General features: G+C 36.3%; 1 protein-coding gene and 1 long non-coding RNA gene across 9 annotated transcripts; both read right to left on the bottom strand.

Annotated features, from left to right (window-relative positions):
* Positions 1 to 5,912: 5,912 nt before the first annotated feature.
* LOC105040271 (uncharacterized) lies at positions 5,913 to 14,703 on the bottom strand. 8 transcript variants are annotated; one of them, XR_012140269.1, is made up of 7 exons: positions 14,285 to 14,703; positions 13,969 to 14,208; positions 13,801 to 13,863; positions 13,662 to 13,704; positions 12,419 to 12,551; positions 8,606 to 8,647; positions 5,913 to 6,231 (listed from the first exon to the last, which is right to left on the bottom strand). It is a non-coding gene; the product is annotated as an uncharacterized lncRNA (long non-coding RNA). The 8 variants fall into 8 exon arrangements; XR_012140268.1 differs by having other exon boundaries at positions 13,969 to 14,200; XR_012140274.1 differs by having other exon boundaries at positions 12,419 to 12,498; positions 13,969 to 14,200.
* A 3,235-nt stretch (positions 14,704 to 17,938) lies between these two features.
* LOC140856162 (uncharacterized) lies at positions 17,939 to 19,048 on the bottom strand. Its single transcript, XM_073253320.1, has 2 exons — positions 18,879 to 19,048; positions 17,939 to 18,788 (listed from the first exon to the last, which is right to left on the bottom strand). The coding sequence occupies exons 1-2, from the start codon at positions 18,975 to 18,977 to the stop codon at positions 18,255 to 18,257; spliced, it is 633 nt and encodes a 210-aa protein (XP_073109421.1). The 5' UTR covers positions 18,978 to 19,048; the 3' UTR covers positions 17,939 to 18,254.
* Positions 19,049 to 19,780: the final 732 nt, after the last annotated feature.

The following is a 19,780-nucleotide window of genomic DNA, read 5'->3' as shown; positions in this document are numbered from 1 at the left end:
TTCACAAACACATCTTAATTACTTTAATTTTTAGCTTGAAGAATGCACCTTTAATGTCTTTTTCTCTTTTTTTTGGATGCAAGTTGAGGCCCTTGTTTTGTAATCTTGCCGACACACAAAAAATATAGTGAGAATGCGGACCTTTCATTTATTGAAAATTGCATACATGTTGTAAGATACAAGCACACCAATCGACAAGCAAATCAACAGATATATTTCCTTCTCTAACTTAAAAACGAACAAGATGGGTAGACCATCCAAACGAGAGATCTTATATATATATATAATAAAAAGATGAAAAAACCAAGGCCGGGCAAAGCGGAGACCACTTCACTGTGGTGCGAGACCCTTATTAATTACAAGCACTCGTACGTCCGGAGGTATAAAAAGCTAAATCCGCGAGCTAGCAGGCATCAATGAATCACCGCCTTTTCTGATGTTCTCGCTTTTGCTGATTTCCGACTGGGATGTGCTCCCTGTGCATCACACGATAAGGCGTTTGCTCGATCATGACCGTCTTTCCTCTCCTGTCCACAAACTTCCTATTTCTTACCCCTTCCTCCACACGATCAATACGTCGACCAGCCCCTGCCTCCCTTCTTCGGGGTCCCCATGCCGTGAGCTGCGCCCAGCTGCGCGCTGAAGCTTTCATTCGGACGAGCAATGCGAAAACTACATCGATCAGTGCCAGAAAGATCGAAATTACATAAATGAAAGAACTACGTACTCCTACCTCTCGTCCCCCTCGTGGGGGTTTTTTTCTCGAGTTACACTGCGGGAGAAGTTTCAAAATGAGAAAAGCCAGAGCGGTGACAGCCTCGAGAACAGCCATTGATTCGATATAATTTCCTTCCTCTCTCTCGATGGACGAATTATATATATATATATATATATATATATATGCTGGTGACCGGGAACAAAACCAGCTGGAACGATGCGGGTATTTTCTTGATACCAAGTACCAACCACCCACTGACTTTCGGGACCTGTCAGTTGACCCGAGGGCGGCTTAGGCATCGGCGCCACATCACCAACTCTCTCGCACGCGCATGGACGACGATGGTGACCTATATTTGTTTTTGACCCTTGAATAATTGAGATAGTTGACCCAAGTCAACCACATTGCATACTTTATTGTTTATCTTGGGTATCAAGTTATACAGACGGCATCTTTTCTTCTTGGGTGGAAGATAGTTTAATTTGTAGAGGGTATTCGGTGAACATTATGGAACAAGAGGATCAGAGGGAGCCACATGGAGAAATTATTAAGTAGCCTTACTCTACCATGTCACCTATAGATAAAGCAAATGAAAAAAATTAACACATCAGTCTATTCCAACTACTTCCCCTTAAACACCAACTATGGTTAATTATGGTTTAAGAAAAAAATTGCTGCTGAACACAATTAATATTTATTAATAAATACATTCCTATATTAAATACTATTATATATAAATATTATTAATCAAAATATTAACATATTCATGATATATTAATATAATATAAATGAGGGCATGCCTGATAAGAAATGATAATTTTAGACAACCTCCACTTGATAATTCAATGTGCAAAAACTAATGCCACCCCCATGTTGTTAAAGCTTTTTTATTTTTCTAGAAGCATAAGAATATCTATAAGTAATAAAATTATAAAAATAACAATTATTACTATAAAAGCATACATTAAGATAATATAAGAATAATTTAATAATAAATTAATAATAGAAAAGAAGAAAAAAAATTGTACCTCATACACCGTATAGGTTATAAGCAAGTGATCAAGATGTTTTGGATGCTAGGAAAGCAGTTCAAATCACCTCCTCATGTAGCCATCTTCCAGCAGAGAAGGTTTAAGAAATGTATATTTGCATGTAACTTTTTAGTAGCTGATGAGAAATATTAAAAGAGACATAAAATTTTGAATATTTTATCGTGGATCAAGTTTTGATATATATGCTTTCCTCATAAAATTAAGTTTTGTTATTACCAATAAATCATTATGAATATTACTTTGGAGGATGTAGTGCTCTTATAATTATATGCATAAATAGAAGCATAAAATATTTCCATCTTGGACTCCTTACTGTACATAGACTATGGTGGTAATCCTGTAACCCAAATTATGTTATCACCTAGCTAATTAAACCATAGTTAACCCAATGTTGTTGGATGAATATCGAAGACAGGGGTATATATAGCAGTAATGTAAAGATAGGGGTATATACGAGCCCACCTCCTTTTTTTTTTTTTCTCTCCACTCGCTGTCTCCTGACCACATCTATCTCCGTGTCACCGCTCTGGTCCCGTATCCGTTATGACTCTTAAGGCGTGTCACGACGGCGTTTTCTCAGGCCTTGACTGGCTGTCTTGGAAAAGCCCGGTCCGCTGAACATCTTTTGAGGCGCAAAATTCTTATTGCACCGCACACACGATGCAGCTCGAGCAATTCTTCACGCACTGCATGTCATACAGTAAAAATACATCATCTTATTTTATTAATTATATAATTATCATTTTCAATACATATTTAATATCTATAATTTATTTTTTATTTAAAATTTTAAATAATAAAAATATTTTTTTAAAAAAAATTATGATATTCTATGACCATATTATGATGTCTTACGGTCAAATTATGACTTTCTGTACAATAAAAATTTATAATTTTTTTTTAAAAATTATAAAAAATGAAGAAAATTTTTATCATTAAAAATTTATAAAATTTTTAAATAACAAAAATATCCATTCCTTTCTTATAATATCCTGTGGTCAAATTATGATTTGCTGTTGTATAGAAAGTTATAATTTAACTATAAAATATCATAATATGGCCACAGAATATCATAATTTTTTAAAAGAGAAGAAATATTTTTATCATTCAAAATTTTAAATAAAAAAATAAAATTATAGATATTAAATATACTTTAAAAAATTGATAACTACGTGACACAATGTATTTTTGCCGTACTGCATGCGATGCGCAGGGACTTTCTCTCAGCTTGAATACAGCCACCGCACAGGTCCTAGCCCTGGAAAATGAGGAAATCTAGATCCAAAATAGGATCCAGTTCAATTTGGCCTAGCCAAAACATAACAAGCACCTTAACACCTGACTTCAGACTCAGGTTCATTGCTGCCCCCCTTGGCCCTAATGTTTCGACTCACGATGACTTTGAACCTAGCCCTTAACTGAACCACTCCGACCATTGGTGCTGCCAGCGCTAATTCTTTCCATCTGTAAGGAGACTCGATGGTTTAGAGGCAGGGGAAGAGCACAGAATTTAGCAGAGGCTCTTGAAGGGCAGACCTACCCTTCTCTCGAAAAAGGTTCAAAATTTTGAATTCTATATTAATAATTCTACAATGTATGTTGTAAATTGTAATGTAAGTATGCTTATATTTAAGATTCATTTGATTAGTAGGAAGAGAAGGAAAGGTAGTATGGTCAACAAAAAAAATAGAAAAAGACCTCATATTTAGTTGAGGTTTTCAAAAGAGTGAGGCAGAATAGTATCATTCCTGTATCAATAATGTCACTTTCTCCAATATCAACTTCTAAAAAAAAAAAAAATCTAATGACGGAAATTTTTTCCCACCAACCAAACAAATCTTTGGAGGTTATTTAGAATCATGTAAGCAAAGCCACATGTAGTTTAATTGTATATGCAATCTAAGCTACTTGTTTGGATGCCCACAATTGAAATTGCATTAATTGCTTGCTAGGCTAAAATTAGAAACCATTTTGTCATAAGTTAACATAAAAATAGCTCGAAATGAGGAACCACTCAAATAGGCATCTCATTTTGTTTTTTTAAAAAAAAAACTCCCTCTTTCCTTCCTCTCTCCTGCACTCCAACTCCTGCTCCTCTTCCACCACCACCACCCTCTGCATCTCAACAACGCCACGTGCCAATGGCCTCTCTCCCTGTCTCTTTCTTTCAGCTTCTCTCTAGGAAGAATCTTCTCAGAAAAGAAGTTTCATTGATTCGAAAACTGTTTTAAGGAAAATCACTTTAAGAAAGAATTCTTTAAAATTGAGAAATGTCTGAATAAGAGTTTTTCTAAATTATGGATTGATTTAAATTATACGGTAAAGATAAGAGAAAAAAATTTGACTTATCAAGATCTGGTTAGATTGATCCGTAGATTTTAAGAAGCAAAAAAAAAAAAAATTTTGGAAACATACTGGTCACTGTCCTAAAAAAATTTTCTAATCCTTGTATCAATATCATCAGAAATTCTATCTCAAAATACAATCGGAATATCCTTTTTTGAAGCACGATTATGAAGAAGATTAACAATTCTTCTCTAATACTTAGCAATGAAATAAGAATATAAAAAGATTAAAAAAAAAAGAGAGAGAACACAAAGGATTGGACTCTCGGAGAAAAGAAAAAGAGGTCATCGATTTTCAAATGCCCGACAGTCTAGGACTTGCAGGTTTTTATAAATCACAAATAGACACTTGTAGATGGCTATTTTACCGGCGGACCATGAAGAAGACGACCAGTTAAAGCAAAAAATACGACCGTTTGGGATAAATGGTCATTTGAACCTTTTATCATGAAAGGAAGCTATTTGTCAACAAAGAGCTATGATAAAAAAAAATAAAATATGATAAAATAAAAAATAAAAAATATTAAAATATCATTATGCATGTGAAATATAAAATCCACATCCTTTAGGCCCCATAAGCAATGGTGGATAAGAAAAGATAGTTTATAAATGTAAAGATAAATTTGGTCTTCCTAATGTGGGACTAAAATCCAAATAAAATCTTTAGGAAACTTTGGAGGAAAAAAAAAAATTGAGTTTTTTCCCACCAAAGCTCTAACACTCCACCCTTCTCCAGGTTTGTCCACCAGCTGATCCTTTCCCATAGATACCCAAGTCCCCACCTAGGCCCTTGCAATCAACTGCTTTAACACTAATCTCTTCATCCAAAATGTCCTTATCTTCATGTACATTGAGTACTCCAACCTGGCATCCACATGCACCGCATGGTGTTCGACACAAAGTATTTATTAGAGACACCTCTTTTTTTCTCCAAACTCTCCTCTACATATATGAGAAATGAAGTTCTTTGTCGATCAACTACTACGATTTAAGATGCAATACAAGTTGAACTGTAATGCAGCTTTAACTATAGAGCTCAAAACAGTCCCTTATTAAATCCATTGGACCAGATGGGATTTGACTTGACAATCACCCTAGTCCACTCAATTTGGTAGGCTCGGTGTGGCATGAATGTGCACTTTGCATGGCAAATTTTGTCCTTAAGACAACATTTGCACACGCCTCCGCAAATCCTTCTTAAATTTCTTATATTACTTTACAATTATTTAACATACTTTGATTTTTTATACAATCATTAGCAATTTTAACTTAAATTCTAAAAATAATTTCCAACAAATATGGTGCGACGTCCTCCTTTGTGTAAGGTTTAAATCCCGCCTACCGCAAGAAGAAAAGGTACAAGGCGAAAAACGAATTAGATCTGATATGAGCTAAGCATTTGATTGGAAACTCTGGTGGAATCAAGATGAGCTGGCATGCAGATCGTAGCTTCATCACTTGCCTAAGTGTCATGCTTTCCTTATCGAAAACCATAACCGTCGTCATCATGTTTTAAAAACAATGGCAGAGAGCAAATGAACATGAGCGTTATCAGCCTTTAAGTTTTATTTAAAAAAAAAAAAAAAAAATTCCTTATGCGTTGATAATGTATCTGTCCAATATTCGCAAAGAATGCTACTCAATATTGCGCGGATTCCATTAGCAAGAGTTCCTGAACATATGTATCTATAACAAAAACACTCATCATGAAAAATACAAAACCAATTTTGCGCACTCTCTCTTCGGGAAAAGAAACCTTAGTTCTACCAAAATTTAATATCTCGAAATCTTTGTGATAAACACAACAGTGAGAAAGATATCAACGTCTTCTCAAATCTTTAATATCTCGAAATTTTAGACATGGGCACGACCATTATATCATCCATGATCACATAGGTAACAATAAGCTTCCCAAAATCCCCGCTACCTTCGTCGTGTCGTCCACTTCGTTAGCCGCCGCAACATTCCCAGATTTGAAAACCACGTCGAGCCATCTCATCGGCCTCTTATAGCCTGGGCATGTGGCACCAAAACGTGGCAGACACGCAAGCAGCAAAACACTTGCAGATGGTGCTGTAGTAGAAGCCAGAGCTGTAGCATCTGGAGTACCTCTTCGCTGTGGAGGGAGTAGGAGGGCGATAGCATGCCAGGATTCAGAAGTTTATTTGCAGGACAATGTTTATGCATACAGAGACTTGAAAACATAATAAAATTTAGAGCCGTAATAAAAGCTGCATACACCTCCTTTGAGCTGCGAAATTCAGCAGTTTGCAATACAAATTTTATCATTTCTTGTGATGACTCTTTGCAAACTATAGTGCAGATTCTGTAGGAGCACAAAGTTACCTTGTTGTTGAGTTTAAGGAGGCCAACTATTGATCCTTCCATGAGCCACAATACTAATCACATGCATGAGTATCTACAATTATCTCTCCCCTCTTACCATAAACTAATTTCTGTTTAGTTCCAATACTATTGCATCCTTTTCTAGTGCTCTCCATTTTTGCCAAATTATTCTAGCTGCTTCTATGGCATCCTTGATCTTACTCGTCATTCCTAGATGGTGCCGCCCTAAGTTTAACATTAAAGTTTCTACTGAACTTTGCTTTTCTTGCATTATAGTGCACTTCCATCCTTCATTAACATTGCAAAAGACCCCGTCAACACGAATGTGGTTTCATTTAACTGATTTGACGCCCACAGAATTCATTATACTATGTTGCACACAGACTTCTTCCTACTTAGAGTAGAATTGCTACTCAAGAATGCCGGCATCCTATCCATCAAACAAATCTGGCAAAAAGTCCATTCTTTCCCTTTGCATCAACTTCAATAAGCAGCCCACAGATTATGTCCATCCTTTGGATCTAGCTTTATAACAGATTAGCCAGAAATTTTGATACTGATCCAAACAGCATAATATCGCCCAATGATTGCTTATGCAACTTTATAATTGTTTAAAATTGCCAAAGAGAGGCAACCAGGAGAATTCCTCTATGATGCCTCACCAAGATCAACACAAGTTCGTTGACAATGAAGCAGAATATTCTAAGTTTGACTCCACTTACTGGCGCAACTTGGTGGGGGCTCAATTTGAACCCACCCAGCCCAAACTGCTTGCTGGGTTAGGCTGTGCTGAGGCTTTATAACAAGTTCGTTGGCTTTGTAACAGCCCATCTTGAAACCAAATTAGCCTCAGATAGGGATTGAGCTGAAATTCAACCACAACATAACTCAAACGTAAACACGACCTAGTACCTGACTGCACCCCTAAAATAATTAATATTACATCTGTTAATATGTTTCATTTAACTACAGCTTTTGTCCTATTGAGTTAGAAATTGCATAGTTACACCCAATGGGATCTCGACCAAACCAACATCAGTAAAATTCGAATGCTCCAAACATTTTCCCAATCTTCAAATCTGACCCAACATGATCAACCTGACCCAACAGTAATCTGTCCCGATCCAAATTTAGCTTAAGATGCACTTACGCTGGGTTAGGTTGGGGAAATCTCAACCTGAGGCTATATCAGATGGGGTAACGGATAGGATTAGCTCCCAGCATGACCTGACCCACCTAAGTTGCAGCACTACGTTGGTGCCCTGAGATCAGGATTTTGTGTCCAATGACATCCAGTGAATTGAATTAAAAAAAACCATTTGTTTGCTTGCAAGCAATCAAGTTATATTTGAAGGTACAATTATCACTAAAAATTGCAAAAACAGCATAAACTATCTTCTATTTAAGTCATAAAAACAGAATACTCGGAAAGAAACCCATTTACAGAATTATATGACTTAACTATACAATACCACTCCATATATATAGCCAACCACAAGATAAGAAATATGATTAAAAGACAGTTGTAAATTTCTTGGTGGCCATATAAAATTTTTATGGGGACTAATATGATGGATATTTTCTCACTTCAGAACAGAATAAAAAAAATACAGCTGAGAAAATAAGAGGAAGGGGTGGGGGAGGCGGGGGGGTGGGGGTGGTTGTTGTGGGTTCAGATTCTTACAAATAACAGAGAATAATAGAAAATTTTGACTGCAAGGAAATTAGACATTTCAAAAATTACAAATGAGCATACGTTTTGCCAGGAAAAGATCAATTGCTCCACCATTACTCAACAAGAAATTCAAGATCTTGGGAATTAATCGTGAGAGAGAGACTATGAATAAATACCTTGGTTTTAACTTCATTTTGGTTTGGTAATTTTGAGCCATCCACCTTAAAATCCCTAAAGGTCTAAATTCAGATATCCATATGATATAAGAAAATTTAATTTAATTCAATAGACCAACTTCTTTCTTGATTAAACCAAATTCTTGTCAAGAATTTCAAAAAAATGTAAAAACAATGCACTGATATTTTTACAATAGTCTAGTTGCTTGACATGCAAATATGATATTAATGGAAAGAAATATTTGGAATGATAATCAGGAGAAATAGGTTGCTACGGATATTTATGAACTTACGAGTTTGGTCCAGAGAATGCCATCAAATTTATGATTGACAGACTGGAAAAAGTCAACCAGCAATCATATAATCAATCCTCTACAATGAAATCCTAAAGAGAGTATAACTTTTTTACTAGATAACACATAACAGTAATAAGGGAATTTAAACATACCAGGACAGATAATTAAGATACTAGACAAATTTGAAAACTGCACCCAATAACAAAGTCCATTGCTAAAACATAGTTGGGCACACTGTTTATCATACAAAGTGATCATAAATCATGTCAAATGGTTCACAAGAAAAGAAATAACAAAATGTTTCATTCATTTAGCCAAGAAAAAAGGCAGCTATACAAAATTAACAACAGTAACAATAACAATATTACAAATAAGCACCCTGGTCTTATCCATACCCATATAAATCAAAGTTTCAAACACTCCAGAACATTGCAGTATTCTTAGATCCACCCTCACCTTCACTTTAATACATACTAATGATCAGCATAGAACCCACTAAATTATAAACTATTCCTTCTTTCAGATGATAACAATTTTTTTTTCAAATTTTAATTCTTTCAGCACGACTTGCTGCCCTACCATCAGCAGCAATTCCTGAAACCTTGATGATAAATTTGGTAAAGTTTAAAAATCTAAATCATAGATTTGTTCACTACTTCACTCAGCATACCCTAGTTCCATTTGCTCTGTATACAAACACTATAAGATTTCATGAACAAACCACTTACTTCTAAAAGTAATACAAAATAGTCAAATATATATATATATATATATATATATATTAAACAATACTCTATGGACGAGTATTGTAGTATTGCCAACTTAACTTCTCAAATAAGTTTGGCTATATCACGTGGACAGAAGAGCATTGAACCATTGATTTAAGGAACCTCTACAAAACGTCGTGATTCCTTCTATCACCGCCCTCACCCAACCTCTCGGGACCACACCATCTCTCTCCCTCCTTGATACAAAACCCCAGCCCCGCTCTCGCCATCGCCCACCGCAATCTCTAGGACCGCACCGATGGAGTTAGAGAGGGAGTGTACAGGGAGGAGGAAAGAAGGCCTAGGGGCCGACTTGAAGAGAAGAAGGGGAATAGAAGAAAGGCTTGATGAGGGTGCTCTCGCCATCTCTGTCGTCACCGCCGCCCTCACCCAACCCCTCACCCACCACATTCTTTGGGACCACACCGACATGGTCAGAGAGGGAGCATACAGGGAGGAGGAAGGCGTAGGGGTCGACTAGAAGAGAGGGAAAACCAACACAAAAGCCCTACCATCGTCTTGCATTCCCTATTCGGCCGTGCTTTCCCCTCTCTTCCCACGGATCTTCGTACCCACCACGACCCGTTCACCTTTGGCCCCCTCTTTTGGCAAGGGAAGATCGAGAGGGCATGGATGGACAGCCACTGGATGAAGATGAAGGGGTAGGAGCGGGAGGAGGTCTGGGCAGGGGAGAGCCACTAGAGGGCGGAGGATGTGGGGCTGGTGGAGAAGGTTAGGAAGAGGGAGGAATGGGTGGAGAGAGAGACGGTGAGGAATTGGCATGAGGCCACCAGCATCCCAACATCAATCCCGTCGCCTTCGCCTTCTGCCCACCCTTGCAATCTCCCACATCTCCCTCCCACTTGGTCATGGCGATGACCGTGCCCCGCCCTTTGCCGATCGTAAGCCGCTCTTTCTCTTCGATCATTATCCCTTATATTGTTAGGGCTCTGAATTTAGGGCTTGATAGAGCTTAATCTTTACAGAATTTTTTGGATTGTTTTGGTTGTTGTACTTCTCTTCTTAATAATCTAAGTATCAACTCGAACCATCGACGTTTCAGAACAAGTTCTTGATTCTGAATTGTTATGAGATGTGTTGTATGGCAGTCGTGGAAGAAAGGGTAGGTTATAAATGTAAAGCCAGGCCAAAATCAAAGTATTTGATTATCGTTTCTTGCAATGAATTTGATGAGCTCATTTTCTTATGGGCTGTTTTGGTTCCTGTAGCTTCTCTTAGCAAGCCAAGGATGATCATCCAAATGTTCTCAGGAAGCTCAGTGACTTATTTGTTTATCAGCCAATTGTTGGGTCATAAAACCCATTTCAAACCAAAGCATTTGCTTCTCTTTTGGTGTGAGATGTCAGATTTTTTATTTTTTCATTACCAGCAGGTATCTTTAGCAAATCGAAGCATCACTTCTCACTTGGTGTTGACTGTGAATGGAACACTGTAGATGATCAATAGTCTTGCCAAGATTTGTACCATTAAACATTTGTTTCAGGCTCGCTCAATGCTTTTTTTTTTTTTTAATTATATTATATATATTAGATTGGCCCTGAAAGAATGAAGCTTGGCATGGCTTCTTTTCTGGATTGCTTATCCTTGAATTTAGGTAGAGTTAGATTTCTGAACTCCCTTAGACACGTTTTTTTACCATTATGTCATGTACATACATACATACATACATACATATATGTATATATATATATATATATATATATATATATATATAACAATACTCTGCGGAGTGTTACTGACTCAGCTTTTCAAATGAGTTTTATTGTGCCACCTAAAAAGAACACCACATCCGGCCCCGCGCAATGCATGGGTCTTCGACTAGTTTAGTAATAAAGCAACAAATTTAAAAGCATAACTAATTCAGTGCATATAGTTTCAGCAGTTAATGAGTGATAATTTAACAGCATCCTGTCAATAAAGGCAAAATTAGCACACTACATTTGCCAAAAGACATCCATTCAGCCCTTTTTTCAAATGTAGAACCTTTTGACTATGAGAATTTTTCCTCGGAATAAATTTACTAGAGATAGCTAAACCATTAAACCAAACAAACAAAAGTAAATGGAAATTTAAAAAAGTGCAAACCAGTGCTCGAATCAAAAAAAGAAATAACAAAGAGATATATCTGCACTTTACTTACAAAAATTGCATCAGATCAGTTGCGTTACCAAACCAAGATATTATTTCATCCATCAAAAACATACTAGCAAGAGACATATGAAGAGGAACTCCTCAAAAATAGAAAGTACTAGTCATAAGGCACAAAGAAACTATTAAAATATAAGAGCAACTCAAAGAACATGTTATATATTGCATTTTAGTCACATTTCACTAGAATCAAGAACCTAACTTAAATGTCTACCATCAAGAGATTCTAGATCCTGTTGATTTCTCCAAAAAAGACTGATACATGCCTTGGTTGTAATTTTGTCAAGATTTTTCTCTCGATACTTAGTGCTGCTACCTCAAAATCTAACAAGAATAAAGCAAGAATATGTTTCATGCAAGTAATCAAAACCAATCATCTAGAAAGTGAAATTAATTTCTTGCCAAGGACTTCAAAAAGAAGTAAATAAACAAATTTTAGTAACAAGCAGTCGAATCATATCAAGTACAATGACAATCAAAGAGGCAGCTGTAAAAACACTCATCATAATAAAATCAGTAGGTGGACAAGGATATTGAACCTTATGGTTTGTATTTGAAGTATCAACCAAAAGAACAAATGTTGAAGTTCAACTAAAACATGAACAATATATGGAGAACATAACAATAGGCAACTAAGACATGGAACAGAAGCATGCACCAAACAATTAAATAACTATTGGTTGTCTATTGTTGCTGAAAGATAGGCTTCCAAAAGTCCAGCTAATTAGAAGTTTCATTTCTAAATCATAATCTGCCATTATTCATTATGAAGGTTTCCTAAATCCTGTTAAACACTCCCAAAAGAAGATAGCAAATGAAGAAATTACATCCATAGATGGGAGTGAAAGGCCAGTATAAATGAGATAACCCTGACCTCGTTCATGGCTCCATTTATCAATGCCGCCAATCCCTTCTCCACAAATTTTGCAGCAGTCTTAGCAAGATCCTTATCCTCTGAGTCCATGTAAATTCTAGATAAGGAAACTAAACAATTCTAGAGCTCTTTTCTGCAAAACCAGACAATCGATTTCATAAAGAAGTGTTACAGCACGATGCAAGTGGATCCTTGAGACTCATGCTAAAGCATTATTCATATCTTGCAGTAAACCTATTAATGGGATTACTGAAATCATCTCAGAACAGACATATCATAAGGGTGGAAAAGGCATTATACATATAAATAGAAAAGAATATATGTATGCTTACCATCTTCAGTTTGATGTAGAGAGAGAGAGAGAGAGAGAGAGAGAGGACAGTCTACCCCTGTTTCTTCATCTTCTTCTTCTTCACAAAAGTGTTTATCACAGAAAATCCAAAACCCAGTGATTTTTTTTCTTTTTTTTTTTTTTTGAAAAGAAGGCAACAATGCATGGCAAAATATGCAGAGCCAAGAACCCAGGCTACTACTAAAAACTACGAAATGGACAATAAACTCATTGATATGCCCATCAAAAAGTAAAGCCAAGGACGTTCCTCGACAATTTTGTAGCATTCTCTCATAGGACAAAAATCCTGTGAGCTCCATTTGGAGAAAAATAACTCATCCGGTCCTCTACCAAAGAAACGGACGATATCACAAATTGCATACAACAACAGGCCAAGAGATTATAAAAGAATTTTAAAACTAAAGTTACCTTTACTCGCACATTATGTCATGAACATATATGTAAGCTACTCCAATGTCCATCATCAAGAAAGAAACATTATTGATTTGTTCACAAGAAAGGAAGAAAGGACCAGTACAAGACATCAGTGATAGCATAAATTTTTTTTAAAAAAAATTCTTGGCTTAAGTTTTTAACATGGCCAAATCCATCATCAAGGTATAAATCCATCAGCAATTAATGTGCTGGGATTCAATAAAACCAACAGCAAATGACACATGGAATAGACGTGATGGATATCAAAGGGGGAGGATGCCTGTGATAAGCAAAATCCATTTTTTACTAGATTCAAACCGTTGTCATTGTTTCCTTAGAATACAAATTTCATACCATATAAAGAGAAAACAATATGAATAAAGTTTGTATTTTTTTTTTTTTGATGAAAACAGTAAGAGTAAAGTTATCAACCCAGAATAACATGAAATGAAAAGTTTGCTACCGACGAACACCTACCCATCCTACCCAGCCACCCACCATCTCCGTTGGAGAACGGAATCTATAAAAAGCCAAAATCATAGAAACAGAACAGTAAGGCAAGTAGAAAACCCAAAAAACAAGCAAAATTGCAACATTACCAAGAATGCTCGATTACCTGGAAAGAAACACGAAGAAACTCCAACCCTAGAAATCTAACAGAGGCAACCCACTAAGAAACCTGGGAAAAGAGGGAGAAAAACAGAAAGGAAGAACATTTAATCGAAGAACCCGTCATGATAAAGCAACTCTAATCAGTATCGAACATATAAATCGAAAAACTTACACCAAGAAACCACCAAAAGATTACAAGAAACCAAGGGAGAACCTAGAAATCGAACAGAGGCAATCTGAAAAGTAAACCTGGTAAAGGGAAAAATAAATAAAAAGAAAAGAAATTCAATTCAAGAACTTATCGTAAAGCAGGGGTAATTGAAAACAGCCACATTCCGTTTCCTCTCCACGAACGTAGGACCACATCCAAGAAGAAGCCAAATGCGCGGATTATAAGAAGATACCTAAAGCACTACGAGAGATAATAGCTCAAAGCAAAAGAAAAAGTATGCAGCGGAATAAAAGAAGGGGAAGTAGCATGCAAGAACCTTTCTGGAGGTGAAAGGAGAGACCAAGAACCGAACGCGATCGTCGGCGCTCTTCCTCGTCTGGATTTCATCCTCCATTGAAGAGCGCCTTGCAGCGAGAAAGGGGTGACTGGAGACGTCCCACCAAGGGGAGAAAAGGAGACGATGGCTTAGAGCGAGAGAGAGAGCCCGCCTTTCAGATTTGATGAGGAAGTGGGGGAGAGGGCGCTCGGAGCTTGGGTGCTTAAGGTGCACCTGCGAAGATTCACCCCACCCAGGTCGGTGGGTCCCGTGACTCCCGCCTCTCCTGTCGTCGCTCACTCGAGGATCTCCTTCTTTTCTGACCCGTAACGCAAATATAGCCTGCCGCTTGCGTGGGGACCACGCAGACTCGAGGCACGCGGTCTCCACGTGGCATGACTTTCACGCCGACTTCAGGCCTCCCGCGCACACCTGGCGTGCCGACTTTCAATTTCTGAGGACCTCATGGGAACCGTATGATCCTGCCTAAGAGAATTTTTTTATGTAAAAAAATCAACATGAAGCGTATTGCCTCATCCGATTGGACCATATAGTCACTATTTTATAATATATATTTAATATTTATAATTTTATTTTTTCGTTTGAAATTTTGAATGATGAAAAAATCTTTCACTTTTTGAAAAAATTATGATATTCTGTGCTGATATTATGACATCATTATAATTTTTTACATAAAATATCATAATTTTTTCATAGGATATCATAATTTCGGTAGGAGCATTTTCGTAACAAAAATATCTTTTTCTTTTTCTAACATTCTGTGAAAAATTATAAAATTCTGTATACAAAGTTATAATTTTAACGCAAGTTGTCATAATATCGACACAAGATATCATAAGTTAAAAAAAAAAAGATATTTTTATCATTCAAAATTTCAAACGAAAAAATAAAACTACGGATATTAAAAACGTATTGAAATACGATCATTTTGTGATCCAATCGAATGAGATGGTGTGCCCCATATCAGATTTTCTACATCACGAACGATGTACAAAGAATTTCATTTTTGCCTATATATGAGTACCTCAGTTGCCCCGCTCTATCATATTGCATAATGACGGAACTTTTGTTACGAAGAGCCATCCCCTTCTCCACCTTTTTTTTCACTTTTCTCTCTACAAAAATAAATTACTTTCTGAGTTATTAATATATGATTATGATTTTGCTAAAAAATTATGATTATGATATATTAAAAAAAACTCACTGGTCAACGTGTTTTCTCATTGGAGAATATAAGGTAGGACAGCCAATTAAGTTTGCAGCACATCATTTAAAAATCAACTAATAATTGTATCAAAAAATAATTAAAAAATATATTATAAAAAAAATAAAGAACATCGGGATGTTCTTTATGGATCCAACCACTCAGCTATAATAGAGTGAAAAAGAACGTGGATCCAACCACTTGGCTACAATTGAGTAGATCTTCACTTAGATCTAACTTAAATAATGAGAGTCCGACATTGACAATCCAAAGATGTGACCTACTATTTATATTGTATTTATATATCAAAAATTATGTAATTTGAAAATACCTAACATTGATCAAAAATAAACAATCTAAATAATATTAAATTATATATATTTCTTTGCTCACTTGACGTATAGGCTAAACATCTCCAAATTACATAATTTTTGTTATGTAAGTAGTATAAAAATAGTGGATTACATCCAACAGCTTACATCATTGATTTGAGACTACTATTATCCTACATAGACCTAACCAAATCAAAGTATAGACCTATTCAAGTGTAACTAAGTCCAACTAAAAGTAATACTATAAATTATATTTATCTATAGTCATGCAACCTTCTTATCTCTGGTTCCTTTCTCTATATTTTTCATCAACAAAAAAAAAAAAAGGGCACTTCTCTATCCCCTTTTCTTTATACTTTCTTCTTAAATTTCCGCCCATTTTGATTGTGTTAGCTCTTGTCAACATCACTTTCTCACGTTACTTCATCTCACATTTTTTATCTAACTTTGCCAAATTTTTTTAGATTAAAATAGGCTAATCCTTATCTTTTCTACTTTATTCCCACCCCATCCTCGAAGACTAACTCCTAGTGTCAAATCTGCATCCCCTCGCTCAAGTGGCAAGGATGATTCCTGCTCAACAAATGTTCGGTGACAACTCCTTTTCAATTTTATTTAAAGAATCCCTAATTAAGATATTCTTTGATCATGTTTTGAAATCCAATCCTACATATATTTAATATTATTAATAAATTTTACTATGGATCAAGTTTTAATATGCTTCCCTTATAAAATTAAGTTTTATTATGAGCAATAAACCACTGTGAATATGAACTTGGAGGATGTAGGACTCTTATTGTATGTATAAATAGAATCATAAAAAATATTTCCATCTTGGACACCTTATTGTACATATAGACTATGGTGGTAATTCTATAGACCAGATTATGTTATCACCTAGGTAATTAAGCCATAGTTAACCCAATGTTGTTGGATGAGTATCAAAGATAAGAGTATAGCAGTATAGAAAAGCAAGTTGAAAAGAGATACATTTAGATTACAAGTCCACAAGGATTTACACACAAAAACCAATCTCTTTTCTCCACTTTTTTTATTAGAAACAAAATAGAATAAAATCAATAATATATTATCAAAAGAGAGTGGAATATTTCTCGCTACACTTCGCCTATTAATTTACTAAAATATATTTAATTTCTTTCTTCATGAAGCCCCAAGTTAGATATATAAATCACACGTGCTTTTTGTGCCTTTATCTCATCTAGACACTATTTTCTAGACATTTCAAATCATTTGAACTCTTTTTTTTTCACAAAAAAAAAAAAAAAAAAAAAATCTGCTACGATCTCTTCTCCACATCCCCTTTTGAAAAAACTTAAATAAATAAAAATATAATCTGTTGAACTTTTTTATCAATTTATTTTTTTATGTATATTGCACATGTTGGATAGCTAGTAGCGCCAACAACAAATCATACGTAACAGAAGAAATGACATGATAAAGCTGATCCGTAGAGACTCCCACTCTCTAAACTCTATATATATTGGTACAATACAAAAGCCTGAGTTATGAAAACACCAACTACCTCTTTGAATACCCCACCATTCTTCCCATCTCTATAACTGCTACCATTTTTAATAAATACATCTTAATTAGCTTAATTTTTTGTTTGAAAAAAATAAAACAAATGTACCTTTCAAATGGAGTGTACGTATCAACTAACATAAATTAGGTTAGAAATGCACATCCACCTCTGTTGCCTCTCATATACACGTTGTCAGAAATAATTTCTCTCTCTATATATATATATATATAGCAGTGATAGAACATCACTGTTAAAGAATGCAACAAAGGGATGGACCTAGTCGAGGATCACAAGCATATGACTAGACCATGACGGACTCTTCCAAACCTCCTTTTTTTTATTTTTTGTTCTTCGCTCATCTAATACATCAAACCAACCCTGTTCTTTGACTTGCACAGAAAAAAAGGTTTTATTATCTATATCCACAGGTATTGATTCCATATAAGTAAGTTCGGCCCATCGTTTTGACAAAATTAAGGCACCAAAAAATAAAATAAAATAAATAGCCCATCGTTATGTTAACACATGCCAGACGTAGGAAAATATGGGGTGAATGCAAATTTCGTCATTTATGCAAGATTAGATACATCTAAAGTCCTGTACTAATCCACAAGCAAACTAACAGAGATTTTTCCCCCCTTTAAAGCAAAAGTAAAGAAGAACAAGATGGACACAGCCCATGCAGAGAACGTAGGAAGTAGAAGTATACAGGAGAGGAAACTGCAGGAGATCGAAATTGTCTTCCATGCTGAACCCCTTTTTTTTTTTTCTATTTTTTTTTTTTTTCAAAGACAAAGCTAGGACACAACTTAACTGTGCAAGATCCAACGCTCCGCACGAAGCCTGAAGGAAACCATGATCAAGTACTTGTCACCACCTTTTCCGGTGTTCTCCATAGACCATCTCGGCCATACCAGCATCAGCGTCCCTCCCGATTCCCTCCTCATCATCTCCGACTACTGGGAGGTACTGGTTCTCCTCGTACATCCTCGAACTATAAGGCTTCTGCTCTATCTCCTCGTACATCCTCGAACTATAAGGCTTCTGCTCTATCTCCTCGTACATCCTCGAACTATAAGGCTTCTGCTCTATCACCTCCTTTCCTCTCCAGTCCACGTACTTCTTCGTTATCGTCCCTCTCTCCTCGTAATCCACACGTCGGCACAGGGTAAACCCACGTCTTTTTTTCTTCTCCACACGCTGCCTCCCGACCACGTCTATCTCCGTGTCACCGCTCTGGTCCCGTATCCGATACGAGCACCACTCTTCTTGAGGCTTGCCATGGCGGCGCTTCTCTGAGCCACTCTGCTCGTAATACTCTACTCCATGGCCATACACAGGATCGAATTGTTGCGAGCCATATGGATCCTGAGAGTTCCATTCCGTGCTGTAGGAATCGTAGTACTGGTACGAAAAAATGCATCAGAAACAACAGACATAGGAGGAGAAAAAGACAAAGTAAAAAGACAAAGTACCATACTATACTACTCCCACCTTTTCTCTCCGGCGCCGTTCCCTACGTTCTTCCGAGTCGCCTCGGAAAAATTTATACGTTAGTGTAGCCAAGTAGGTGACGGCCTCGAGCCAAGCCATTGCTTCGGTTCTCCTCTCTCCCAGACGGACGAGTTATGTGTGCACGGAAACTGAGAACGTTCTACGCAGCTAAGTCGCGACTCACCGGTATAAAAATAGCTGCGGGCGGTTTGTTCCTTGTTGCAGCAAATGGATGATTAGTTTAGCGTGTAAAATAGTAAAACTTAAGGGGACCAAACCCGATGATAATTAAGGGATAGCGGGTTGACGGAAGTCAATCAGATTGTGTATAATATTTTTGATGTTAGATTTTTCTTCTAAATAATGAAGCCGGCCGGATCTTTTTTCCTTGCACACAAAGTAAGTAGAATCCGTACACAATCAAGTATTTGGATGCGGACGATCGTATTTGTGTAATATCTCTAGCTGATCAAATTAGAAGTTTAGTCTGCTGTTTTGTGGGTTTTCAAAATTGCTTTTGCACATCTGTGGAAATTGGATGCCTGAGATCAATGAACAGTGAGATTCCTGTTGCGAGTCTAACGAAATGGAAATGGAAATGGAAATACAAAACGAAAAATCTTATACATGCATGTATGAGAAACTTATCTTTGTGAATGATATGCCGCTATGAATTATATGGACAGTGAGGTTTCCTTCCTCTGTGAAATATCTGTAGACATCGGTGAACATAGGGCGAAATTATTCGATGGATCAACCAAAAAAAAAAAAATCTCTTATCATAATATTTCTTAAATAATACAATCATTTTTAAAAATTAACGGTTCTGCAACAGCTATATATGTACAATGGTTACAGTTGAAGACCATTACAATTTGTTACTATATTATAATTAACCATCT

The sequence above is a fragment of the Elaeis guineensis genome, chromosome 3 (assembly GCF_000442705.2).
Source record: "Elaeis guineensis isolate ETL-2024a chromosome 3, EG11, whole genome shotgun sequence".
Lineage (NCBI taxonomy): Eukaryota > Viridiplantae > Streptophyta > Magnoliopsida > Arecales > Arecaceae > Elaeis > Elaeis guineensis.
Note: the sequence above shows the minus strand (reverse complement) of the source record. Positions and strands in the feature narration are given on the sequence as shown.